At 33.3% G+C, this 12,731-nt stretch overlaps 1 protein-coding gene across 1 annotated transcript in view; it reads left to right on the top strand.

Annotated features, from left to right (window-relative positions):
- Positions 1–9,614, top strand: part of LOC117105259 (GPI transamidase component PIG-S-like) — a 14,470-nt gene extending 4,856 nt beyond the window's left edge. Inside the window, exons 5-13 of the mRNA XM_033246350.1 lie at positions 2,632–2,787; positions 3,474–3,583; positions 3,965–4,085; positions 5,014–5,190; positions 5,637–5,902; positions 6,283–6,333; positions 7,196–7,324; positions 7,874–8,034; positions 8,449–9,614. Coding sequence (XP_033102241.1) covers positions 2,632–2,787; positions 3,474–3,583; positions 3,965–4,085; positions 5,014–5,190; positions 5,637–5,902; positions 6,283–6,333; positions 7,196–7,324; positions 7,874–8,034; positions 8,449–8,569 — 1,292 coding nt within the window. The 3' untranslated portion in view covers positions 8,570–9,614. The remainder of the gene's footprint in view (positions 1–2,631; positions 2,788–3,473; positions 3,584–3,964; positions 4,086–5,013; positions 5,191–5,636; positions 5,903–6,282; positions 6,334–7,195; positions 7,325–7,873; positions 8,035–8,448) is intronic.
- Positions 9,615–12,731: the final 3,117 nt, after the last annotated feature.

Here is a 12,731-nt window from a genome sequence, read left to right as displayed (position 1 = left end):
TATTATTACAGTTTATATAAATAATAACACTGATTCTAACTACCATATATATTTTTGCATGTAAGGCGATCTCCGTATTGTACGATGCCCGAGTTTGAAAGATTTTTTGCTGATTCTTGTATGTCGACCGTATATATAAGATGACCCATCTGTTTTGCGGTCAGACTTCCTACTTTTTGCTGCTCTGTATGGTTTTGATACTTTATCTAGCTGGTTAAAAAAAAACGAGCCAAATGTAGGACTAATCGTCCAAACAATGCAATTTTTATGGGCTTTTAGTTGTTCATCAAAATCTTATTTCTCCTCATTTAAAATTGCTTTCATTATACTAACAGTTATTAGCTTGATTTCAGTAGTAAGTTTGCATGTTACGGACGATCCACACATAAGACGAACATGATTTAAAAATGAGAAAATTGTATGTGTTGCACGTATAAGATGACCACTCCCTTTTTTGCAATCGTAATTTGCTATTTTAAGTCTTGTCTATACGTGATAATACACGTTACTTCCTTTTTCCTTTTTTTTTAAGGTATTGTGAGATTAGGCGACCTTTCAATTCAATACAAGATTTCACTTAATGAATGCTCTGGTAAAACTGCACATATCTTATCAAAAAGTAAAACACTAAAAGGTAAGTCAATCTTGATTTAGTATTTTTTTTAATAAAATTTTAATTTTCATTGTTTTAAGAACGTGTTAAGGTAAAAAATCAAATAAATTATTTTCATTGCTAGCTTTGTACAAAGAGAAAGTTTTTTCCATGTACCGTATTTATTTGAATAAATGCTCCAGAGCATTTATTGTTGAGCAGTGGTGAATCTAGGGGATGTGTGGGAGTGCACGCCCCCTCCAAAAAATTCTTGCACCCCCTCCAGTCGTCCCTCACAAAAATCACGCTCAAAATCGCCTAAAATGACCTTGCTTTGCGAGCTAATACCCCTCACCTAATCATCAGGCCTTCCCACGTGTCCTTTGTACTCCCCAATTAGCCACCGAATTTCAAGACTCCTAGATACGCTATTGTTGTTGAGAAGGGTTTTTGAGGGGCGTTTATTCGAGGGAGGCATATGGTGTCAAATGAATACATACATTATATACTCAACTAAACTTCACTTAATTTTACTGTAAATGTTCATTAGTGTTATTTATAGTTTAGGAGGGAGGGGGAATTTGCTCGAGGAAAACATAAACGCCCCGGGGCGTTTATTCAAATTATGTAACTATATTCTTTGTAAAGACCCTTAAAATTTGCTGATAATCAATTTAAAGGATTTTTGTTAAGCTCATAAGCTTAAGCTTATTAGATATGTTACCTATATAATCATATTAATTTCACATTAACAAGTTATTTCATAGTTGTCAATGATCTTAATGTTTATATTGATTGTTAATTGCATTAAAGATTCAAGAACTATTTTTGGTCTGTATGTAATATATACAGAAATTTGTTATGCTTGGTAGATAAAATGACATTAAAATGACAAATAACAAACTGTATGGTAGAACCCTGATTTTATGTACGGAACGGGACCAGAGGGTGTACGTAAATCAGAAGATTCATAAAATTAAGGTTGGGTTCAATTTGTGGTGATCTTTGACCTAATACGTACGTAAGACTCAATAAACATATGTTATGGACGAACGATGTTACCTAGGCCTACAAATGTAGCCCTAGGCCTACAAATATAACCATGTGTTTAGTGTTTTTATTCATCACTTTTCAATGTCATACTAAAGTGTTCAAATAAACCAAGTGTATTAATTCATCACATTACACGAAAATATTGTAAGATTACCTATACGACAAAGGTATATCTTGGGGAATTCCCCTTTATGGCTATTCTAAACAACAGAGCTGCGGTCTTGTCTGGGCGTGCTAAGACAAACTAAAACCATGTGCACTGCACTGGGTGAGCTAAACAATTAGCATTCATTGGCAAGCTTGGTAAACTTTGTGTAGAAAATTCGATCAGACGAGTTCTTCACAAGAAGCTTAGTAGGAAAGAAATTATTTTGCTCACGAACAGTTGTTGTTCATCTCGCTCAGTCCACATTATATTTGTAGATTATAGCAGTGCATTAATTAGACATAATCAACGTTGCTGTTGAATGCAAATTCCTTGCATTTGGTTTGTTTATTGTTACAATATTGAAGTAATAAACAGACAGAACTAACAAATCTCTTTTTACATTATGGTTGTCCTAAAAAGGGCCATTTGTTTTGAGTATGTTTGCTGGTTTTGTTGACATCATCGTCCATACGAGTTGTATATAACTGAAGTACGAAAAAAGGAGGTTCTACTGTATACAAAATAGAAAAGTGTGTAAAATGAGAGCCCATCTTGTTTTATTTGGTGTGGTTTGGTATTATCAAATAGATGGTAATAATTATTATACAGATTTTAAATTTAATATTCAAAAGTCTTTTTTTAAAATATGAGTTTTATTGTTAATGTGTGTGCAAAAAATTGACATGATAAGATAACTTTTATTGTCCAATGTTACACTGGAAATCTTTGAAAATATGAAACACCTAAAATTCACATAAATAAACAGTACGATATAAAAGATATTTAAAATTCAACACATAGTATTAATACTATTGTAATGTTCTTGTCTTTTTACTAGATTTCGATATGGCACTTACCAGTAACCAAAATGAAGAAGAGATGGCTCAACCTAAATTAGGAAAATCAGATGTTTATATACTTTCTGAACAACTGTTCAATTCCTCAAGCACTATATTGAGTCAGAAAAGAAGGGGTTATGTTAAGTTTGAACAAGGTAAGATTTAGATGGGAGATGCTTTATGGTTTTGTGGTGAGGTGCTCAACCTAATATCCAGTAAGTGTAGGCTCAAATCTAGCTAATATCCTTCCTAAGTATTTGAAAACTTTTCTGTCATTTTCGATTACAGGTCTCCCTCCATTTAATTAGAAAGAAACTTGTATATATGCATTCACAAAGTCACAGCATTTCTTGAGAAGGAATAGGGGAGAAAAAATGGAGGGAGTGGGATGAACCCCTTTTCCTGTTTAGTTCTCTGTTACAACAAACAATAAAAAAAAACCCCTCTCTCAGCTGAACTGAGAGAGGGCTTAACAAAGAACATTGAGATTACCAGAAGGAGAGAAATTTACCAGGGAGAACCAAGTTATAACATGCTGACAGTGAAAGAGGACACCAAATTCTGTGCATTTATCTTTGTAGTGAGTGTGTGTTTATTCAGCTTCTTAATAGAGGAATTAATTTCCAATTTAGTTGCAAGTAAACAGCCAAGTTATGGTATGATTATTGATTTAATAAAGTGCATAAAGCTAATTCAATTCATCCATAATTAATAGTCAATCTCCATGGTGATATTGATTTGTGTATTTTTATTGGTCATAATCGTTGATATATATTTATTCATTACAAACCTATTAAGGTAAATAATGATGTTCACTCACATTGTGAAATTCCATTTGTAGATTTGGACAATACCGTGGCCTTTGTTATGCAATTGATCCGTGAAGTGTTTACAAATGAAAGGCTAATTGTTAAGTCACATTTAACTTCAAAACAAAGTGCAAATTCACAAGTAAGTTGAACCACATCACAACTGGAAATGGATCAGTTATGATACTAATATTATATTCAATATTGAAAGTCAAAGGACCAACTTTATTGTAATCAAGTTTATAATAAACACAAATATATAATAGGAATCCGAAATTATATTTATGGTTAAAATACTAACATGATTAAGTTATATAATTAATAATTAATGTATAATATTAGTTAAATTAAGTGACATAAAAGTGAAAAAGTGTTCTTTAAATTTAGTACCTGAGAAATATATGAAATTGTAAATGTTTTTAACATGCCAATGTTGGATGAATAAAAAAAAATAAAAAGTTGATATTTTTATTATAATTTTCCTGATTTTAATTTGTGTGTGTTTTTCTAAATATTTTTGTAGGATGATATAGATAGTATGCGAGCTTTGAGGTCAAAACCAGGTTATGAACTTTCATTTAACCTTTTGAACCCTGACCCGGCAAGTATACATTATACATGGGATATAGCAAGTGGTGTGCAATGTAAGTGAAGAGATTTTAATGTAATAGTAATAAGAGTAATATTAGTGTAAGTTGAATATTTTTTGTTAGAAACTATAGATAGCTGTACAAGATAACATGACACAATGGGTGTAGTTAGGCTATTAAATTTTAAGGTCGAAGGTTCAAATCTCATGTTGTATTTGGCTGCACTTTAGGTGATACTTTTTTTACACCTTTTTTAGCGAACCCCCACACGCAAATAATGATGATTTCGGATGAAATTAAAATTTTATTTTTGGCCTATTAGCGCACCCACCGTCACAAAGAAATGGAAATTTCAGAAATAATTAAAAATTTTTCTTTGCCTTGAAACTCAAAAAATATGATAATGTGTATTTCTTCCTAATTATATAAATTTAGAGCGTTTAACCATCACATTACTACACTCTTTCAACATTCAACAAAAAATTGTTATTTTCATTTTCTACTCCATCTGAATGTTTTTGGCAAACCTATTTGCTAAATAAGGAAATAAAATATTGTTTTAATTTTTTTTTTCGCCCTCCTCTGACTATGGTTAAAAGTAAGTTCGCAAAACAAGTATCTACTTATTCAGGTTTGTCACTTTTCACACAGGAGTATATAGATACCTAGTAAGACGTGAATGTTTGGAATTGAATTTTATTTTGCATTCTGCTGTGCTGCATGGTGATAGCTATTGGCACTGACTCCTGGGAGACAATTGATAATAAAGTTGTAGAAACATGCAGATATCCTGAATTTGCAGCAGATGGGTTATTTTCTGAGTGATTTTTTTTGCCCTGCTAATCTGCGGGAGACTGCCTTGGTTTCCGGGATACTCCTACAGCTTGCAGGAGGCTTGGGACACCTGTTTAGTGGTGGTGATAGTAATTATTTCATTGTGAAATTAATAGCAATAAATATTTTTGTTTTCATATTTTTCCAGCTTACTTGCAACCATTTCTTGATAAATTGTCTGAGTTTGCTGACTTTGGTGTAGAATCCCAAGTACTATATTACTCAAAGCTAGCAGTACAACCTAGAAAATCTGGCATAGACAATAGTTATATTCTACCATATGAACACCTTGCGCATGTCATCAACCCAATTGAAGCAAGGCTTGGTAAGAGTAACATAATTGCATTCATCAACAACATTTATTTTATTTTTATTATTTATTTAGGCTCACGCACATGTGCCAAGGATACCCATATTGTGATTATATCACTATCCCATTGTAGGTAATAATCCCTTTCACAAGCGGGAAACATACATGCACGAAACTTCCTGCAACACTGACAGGAATTAAACCCAGAACCCTGGGATTGGAAGGCAAGCATAATCAACCACTATCATTAATTCATTCATTCATACAGCAAAAAAAAAAAAGAAAAGTTAATTTCATAACATCATTATACCAACATGACTGGAATGGAAATAAATCCTACAAAAATCTATATACAATGAATTAAATTTGTCACTGTGTACTGTATATACAATTGCATATAAAATTTCTTATTCAATAAAGAAGTAATAATAATAATATCCATATTTTTTTTCTGTATTCAGGCAGTCATATTTCTACAAACCCTGATCTGAACTTCATTGTATACCTACCAACTAAGTCACAATCTCCATTATACGTAATGGATGCGCATGATAACCGAAGCCTGTTCAACGCATTCCTAAGCCCTCGCTGGGGTGGCGTGTTGGTGTACAATACACCAGAGAACGTGGAGGACAAGAGTGAACGTGACCCGTTAAAGGTTGATATGCAATACGTGATGGAGGTGTTCGTTGGTCAGCTTAGGTTGTTGCTTGGTATACCTGCACAGGTGGGTCATTTGCATATTAATTATGCATGTCATTAAGACTAATAATGAAGTATTTTATTGTTTAAAATTATAAATTGTAAAGTGATGTTTTGGTTTCCAAGCTTTAAGTCTAATAATGATAATAATATTGGTAGGCCAATAATATAATCACTGGATTATCACCCTAATGTACAGCATTTTTTTTCAGAACCTGAACATTTTCTTTCAAAAAAGTGTTGATTGATTGCATTTGTACCTAAGATTTTCATCGTCTGTACCGCTGTCGCGCTTGCTTGCACATGAACAAGGCTTTCTCAGACCACATTTTTTTTTGGAAACTGGAACCTGTTTCTTTACTTCAATTTTATCTGTTATATTTGGTTTTCCTCTCTTTTTTGCAGAATGCAGATATGTTCCTTCAGGAGGAGAAAAACTCGGCCATTACTGATTGGGTATATAACTATAATTTTCTGTCAATTCTTGAAATTGTTTAAATACTGTAGTAACAGCATGTTACACTAATAGTCAAGCTATGTATTGTTTTTTATTTTTAAAAAGTTGGCCTACCAATGTTTTTCTAATAATAAAATGATATAGGTATTATATTGTTCCACTAATGTTGGTTTATGAGTCGCAGAATTCATACTGATTGAACCCGGACCCCTACGATAGAAAAGCAGGCATCATAGCTACAAAAAAATTTTGGATACTAAATAATAACATCTCAATTTTATATGGCACCCATTACAAACCAATAATTATGAAAGGTGTGAGAACATTATTATCCTGGTGATTAATAACATACATTGTACAAAAGTAATATATGCAATGCCACAACATCCTTCTCGGTACCAATTTATACTCCTGGGCCTAAGGACAAAGTCGACTGCGAGGATTTGAGAACGTGACCACAGTGTTGAGGCCTGATCATAAAATGCTGGTTCTTATATAGACATTCTATTATATACAACACCTATTTTATATAATTTGATTGGTTGAAAACAGGTCATATGGGATTGAATAAATGGACTATTCAATGGTTTTTGAGAGACCAGTCAACGATCGTTGAATAGTACTCAACGTGCCAATGAATAGAGAATCCAATCTTTCACCTCATGAAATATTTTACCCCATTGCACTCGAGAGCATTCATGGTATACTATTTCACCCAAACTAACTGCAATAAAAAGAAAGGAGAAATTAACTTCACTGAACGAACTACCAGGGAAAAGGTCATAAAGCATTTTACAATTACCATTTATTTCATAATTCAAGATCTTCTAATTTATTGAGCTCTACAATTAATTTTCATAGGAAGTGGATGTGCTATTCCGAACTAAAACATTAGAAAATATTGCAACAGCATCTTCAACTTTGACTTCGCTCTCGCAACTTCTAGGAAAGATTTCCAATATGGTAATAAAAGACAATGTTGCTAAAGAGGTGAGTATTCTTCAGTGACACACTTTTCACATTACCAATAGAGGGCAGCATATAAGATAATTGCTTCAGAAAGATTTATAAGGCAGTATATTTAGACATGCAAACCTTTATCCCATTATTTTTACTAGAATGATTGAACAAGACAAAGAATAAGATAAACATTTGATATGAAAATTCTATTTTTATCAATCCTACTAATATGTCCAGATTTTAGATTATAACAGGCAGATTCTACAATCTTTAAGAGTGGTTGGGTGGTGGGTCTCAGATTTGGAATCTGTTTTCTGACAATCAACAATTTGACTGTGTAAACAGGGATGAAACAAACATGCCATAGTTTTCCCTTTCCTTGCATAATTTGTTAAAGGTGAATTTTTTCCTTGTCTTGATATGTCTTTAATAACAGAAGGCTATACAAGGCATAAAATAAAAAATGATAATGAAACTAAAATTGATTATTGAATCAAGAAAACAGCTGAAGCTTTATTGGAAGTTAAATAAAGAATAAGGGAACACTTTACATGATGTGTGGATTTGGTGGTTTTCTAGGTCTATAGTGCAGTTGAAACAATCCAACTGAGCGAGAGGTTTCTAGCCGAAGGGAATGTCTATCGTGCTTTCCACGCTTCTAAGAAAGCGATCCAAACAGCGGAAGAGGCCTTCTTCGATTCGTCATTGCTTGAATTACTTTACTTTCCAGAAGACCAAAAGTAAGTATCTGTGTAAATAACTTGATTAAGAATCACATGAATATTTAGTGTATTTTTAATTGCAAGTTGATTAAAGCTACTTTAAAGGGAGGTTGTTTCTGCTACACATGATGACATTCATAAACAGCTAATGGATGCAGTAGTAAAACATCTAACATTATTGAATTTGCAGATGGGTTAGTTTGCAAGAAATTTTTACTTGATGATTGCAAACTATGATAATTTCCAGGAGGTTCCTACAACTTGGGCTCCAACAGAACTCAAACTTTGTATCAATAATAGTTTTATTTAAAGTGATTGAACACATGGCTCTAGGACAGCCATTACACTACAAAAGCACAACATATCTTAATTGATTATACTGTAAATATTCTAGGTATAACTGATTATTTGTCTGTGTTATTTCTTCAACAGGTTTGCTATATACATTCCACTATTTTTACCCATCATGCTGCCCATCGTCTCATCATTTTACAAGTCAGTTAGGTGGCTGAGAAGCCGCAACAACGATTCATCAAAAGAGAAGCACGATTGAAGTGAAATGAACTGGTAGCCTGTTAGGAACTGGAATAATTATGTACGTGCAGTCATACAGCTAGGACGAGAATGTGAGCGAGTGCACATCATACAAAAGCATTCGTTCATCAAAAGTCTAGATCCTCTAATATAAAAGCTATAAATGGGTGTCTTCACCACCCGAAAAAAGCAATATAAAATGCCAAACCATAATAAAAGTACTATGTTAAAGTGTGTGGCAAACAACGTTGTTATGCTGCTTCAGCCAACAATGTGCAGCCATTTTGGAGATAAAAATGAATTCTAAAACTAGTTTCCTTTAAAGTATGGACGCATTTGTTGGCTGATGCTATGTGCGTCAAGTTTATAAAATACACATTACCACCGGGACGTAATGCTGATCAAAGATCTTATAAACACAAGATAGCGTTCTCTGCGATTTAGACGTGCAAATTCTGTAATAAGGCATGAAGGGCGCCCTCTTGCAAAATTGAAAACTTTTGAACCTTGACCGCTCTGACCATAGCGTACGCAGCGCGACTTTACGTTTACGCGTAACAATAGAAGCGTCCGATTTACAATGCGCCCTCTCTTTAGAACGTAAGGAACAAATTAATGTACTTGGTAATGAACTTATGGCGTAACGCGAACACCCTATCTCAGATCCATGGCAACGACTAGGATGCCCTCTCCCAAAACTGATTACTTTTCTGTGCCAAATCGACGCTTCTATTTGTCACGCGTAAATCGTGGAGAACGCGATCTTGTGTTTATAAGATCTTTGATGCTGATCCAATTAATCCTGGCATAGTGGTGGCGCTGTCCTTTCTAATTATGTTGAGTTATTGGACACAATCTGGTAACATGATCTTGCCTGAGTGTGCTCACCATATTGTTATAACTATGCATCTCGTTCAATTTATACATACCATAGAGGGGGTGAACATTCATACTTCCGTGTGCTCTGTATACCCATCTAGGGAATTTTGTTTTGATCTGCTATTGTATAGTACAGTATTATTTTGGTATTTTATATCTTGAATAAAATTAAGATACAAAACTAGATTTTGAATACTTGGTGTGGATTACAAAGTGGTCTTCAACTTTACTTCTACAAGCTAAGGCCAACTCAGACAGCGACGCACCCCGCCATCATTTATTGTCAAGGAAAGTCTTTAGGTCGTCGTGAGAATATTATGATATTCTCGCGTCTGCATTTAACTCACACAGACCAGGCTGCATCATACAATGCTGTCTGAGTTGGCCTCAAGGCCCAAAAAATGCTGTCTTAACTTAACAGAATTGGTCGGTCGGTCAAAATTTTTCTTTTACTAATGCCGAGGCCCAGTTCTAGGATGCATGGCAAACCATCAATCATTCCATGTATTTTGAATGGTTAAACATAGTAACCAGTAGGTTAAAAATAATTTCCCTTTTCATACCTCATACATGAGTGAAAAGTTGACCCTAAGTTTTGGGTTACACAGGCTTGGGCAACAACAAGTTAAAAAAAACACAAACATAAAATTTATTTTTATGACAACTCATTGCACATTTATTATAACTGCATACATGGACCTAGCAAGACTTTATGCTACCAAAAACCTACACTTTTATTTCAGCCTCATAATTTCACTAATTAAGCAAAATAAAATGTTTACATATACAAATTTCTTGGTTGTGGAAAGCAAGTTTGTGCAGAAAGCTATAATTCTGATCAGACTAATCTCATTGGTTAAAAATATAATGGCTATGAACTGTGGAGGAATTTAAATGTAAGCATTGCAAATACCAAAAATAAAAGTGTGCGACTAATAATATGCCTTTAAAAAATACATCTGTACATTAATAGATTATTAAAAATTATGTATTTTTTAATACACCAAAAGAGTGCTTTTGAAGGCATGCCATATGAAATGGGTATGTAGTTCCTGGTGGGCATCTCTAAACACAGGTGGCGAATCCAGTAGGGGGCATGGGGGGACTACGTTCCTCCCTCTGTTTTGCCATAATATTATGTGCTCCTTATCTATTTCAAAACTATTGTGCACTCCGACCCCACCCCTCCCCGTTTGAAATATTCTGGATCCTCCACTGAGGCACATAGGACACATGCAAGAATTTCAAGTGTTCTACCTCATAAAAAAGTCACCCCGCAGCCCAATAAAAAACATGAGGTAAAGGATGCAGAAAAATATGTAATTTTTATTGAGGTATTTTTTTCAGCTGAAAACAAGGAGTAACTTCATCAGCATTAATCTTCTCTTACCTTCCAAAAAATACCTACGCTTTTTGTAACTCACTAAATTTGCATATACCGAAACACCTAATATAGTCTTGAAGCTGTAAATTTGGTTAAAATGTCTCTTAAAATGCAAAGAATAAACACTAAAAAAATAGAAAAAAAACCAAAAAAAACCCAGCAAAATATATTTATTATAAACTGGAAATTGCATAACTGATTCATATCCCTAATAGCCAATACTTTTCATGGTGCATTTACAAAAGGAACTTCAATACATAAAGTTCCTAAATTTTATAAAATTTTGTTTTTTAAATTTGATTTTTCAGGTTAAATATATTCAAAAATACAATTTTTAATATTGATATTTTGGTCCAATATTTACTAAACAATAATTCAAATTTTAGTAATAAAAGAGATAGTGGACTTTATTTAGTTTCTACTAAATATCACAAAAATAACCTTACAGAATCGAAACACTCAAGTCATAGGTGTTGTGAAGCCTATGGGTACTGTATTTGCAGTTATGGAAAGGCCTATGCTGCTAGTACCAAATTATATATCAATTTATTATTATGCTTTTAAACTTTCTGCATTAACAAGCTCAATGCAAAATTCATCGTCATCATCATCATCAAAATACCAATCTCAAAATGTGTACAGCTTATGCAATTCAAAAGAGTTACCATATTTAAGCTCATAAACGCCCGTCTAGAGCCTTATTTGGAATAAACTCTCGTAGGTGAGTCTTCTTTCCTCAAATAAATGCCCTCTAAATGACAGTAAATAAATCTAATGGAAGCAACATTCTATTAATGTACCACTCCAGTAGAATTAAATTTTTTCTAACCTGGTTTGAATCAATGTCTAATTATCACCCAATAACACATTTTGACGGTAATTATGTGCTGTAGTTCCACATTTACAGTGAAATTAAGGGGCATGTATTTGAGTGAATATGTATCTGTTTTACACCAAAATAAATAAACACCTCCCTCAAAAAAATGGCCCCCCCTCCACCCTGAGTAAAAACCCTTCAAAATCTCTTCTCAACAATAAACCCTTCAGCGCATTAATTAGAATAAATACGACAGTTTGAATGCAATATTAACAAGAATCTGAATCATTAAGTCATTGTTGAGTCATTTGGAAAGTTGCTGTCTCGGGTTTTCATGTTATAACTTGCTGAAAACAAGTGATATATTATTAATAATTCCTACATGCTTTCATATCACAAAATAAACAGAATCACAGAATGCACTGTAAAAAAAAATTAACCACTAAAATGCATTGTGACAATTCAGGAGAGCTTACTAACTCCCTGTCCAGAGCATCAAATTTCATTTGATGAAAAATTGAGGTATGCCCATATATGGTCATGACATGCCTAAATATGGTCATGATGTGATGTTATCATGACCATATTTAGGCATATCACTTTTTTTAACTTGATAGTGTGTAGAGGGCTTAAGAGATAGGTGCTTAATTAACTTGTATAAGCTTTTGAGGTTTTTCTCTGTGCACATATAACTTATTATTCAGTCTTTTTGTTATAACTACATCATAAATAACAAAAATAAATCAACTGCTTAACAATTCTAAAATCTAAATATAATTGTACTTTTGAGAACCTTTCTACAACAGTATGATACAAGCTATAAATGTCAAACTTATAATTATATGATACCATCCATATCTCTGAAGAATTGTCATTGCAAACAAGCCACTCGTATATGAGCCTATCCCATAAATCTAGTTAATGCAAATTAGCTTTAGTTTCTCACATGTAAAGCTACAATCACTGCAGATACTGATAAAAAAAAAATAATGCTTCACATTAATAATGAGTTGATTTCTGGACCAGCAGATGTGCACATGTTACAAAGGACATTCAAAGTTTATACAAAGTTCATTTGCACTATAAAATTGCAAGAGTTAG

The sequence above is a fragment of the Anneissia japonica genome, unplaced genomic scaffold (genome assembly GCF_011630105.1).
Source record: "Anneissia japonica isolate Jap-2015-1 unplaced genomic scaffold, ASM1163010v1 scaffold287726_len2788222_cov184, whole genome shotgun sequence".
Taxonomy (NCBI): Eukaryota; Metazoa; Echinodermata; class Crinoidea; order Comatulida; family Comatulidae; genus Anneissia; species Anneissia japonica.
The sequence above is the reverse complement of the archived record's forward strand: the minus strand, read 5'-3'. Positions and strand labels throughout refer to the sequence as shown.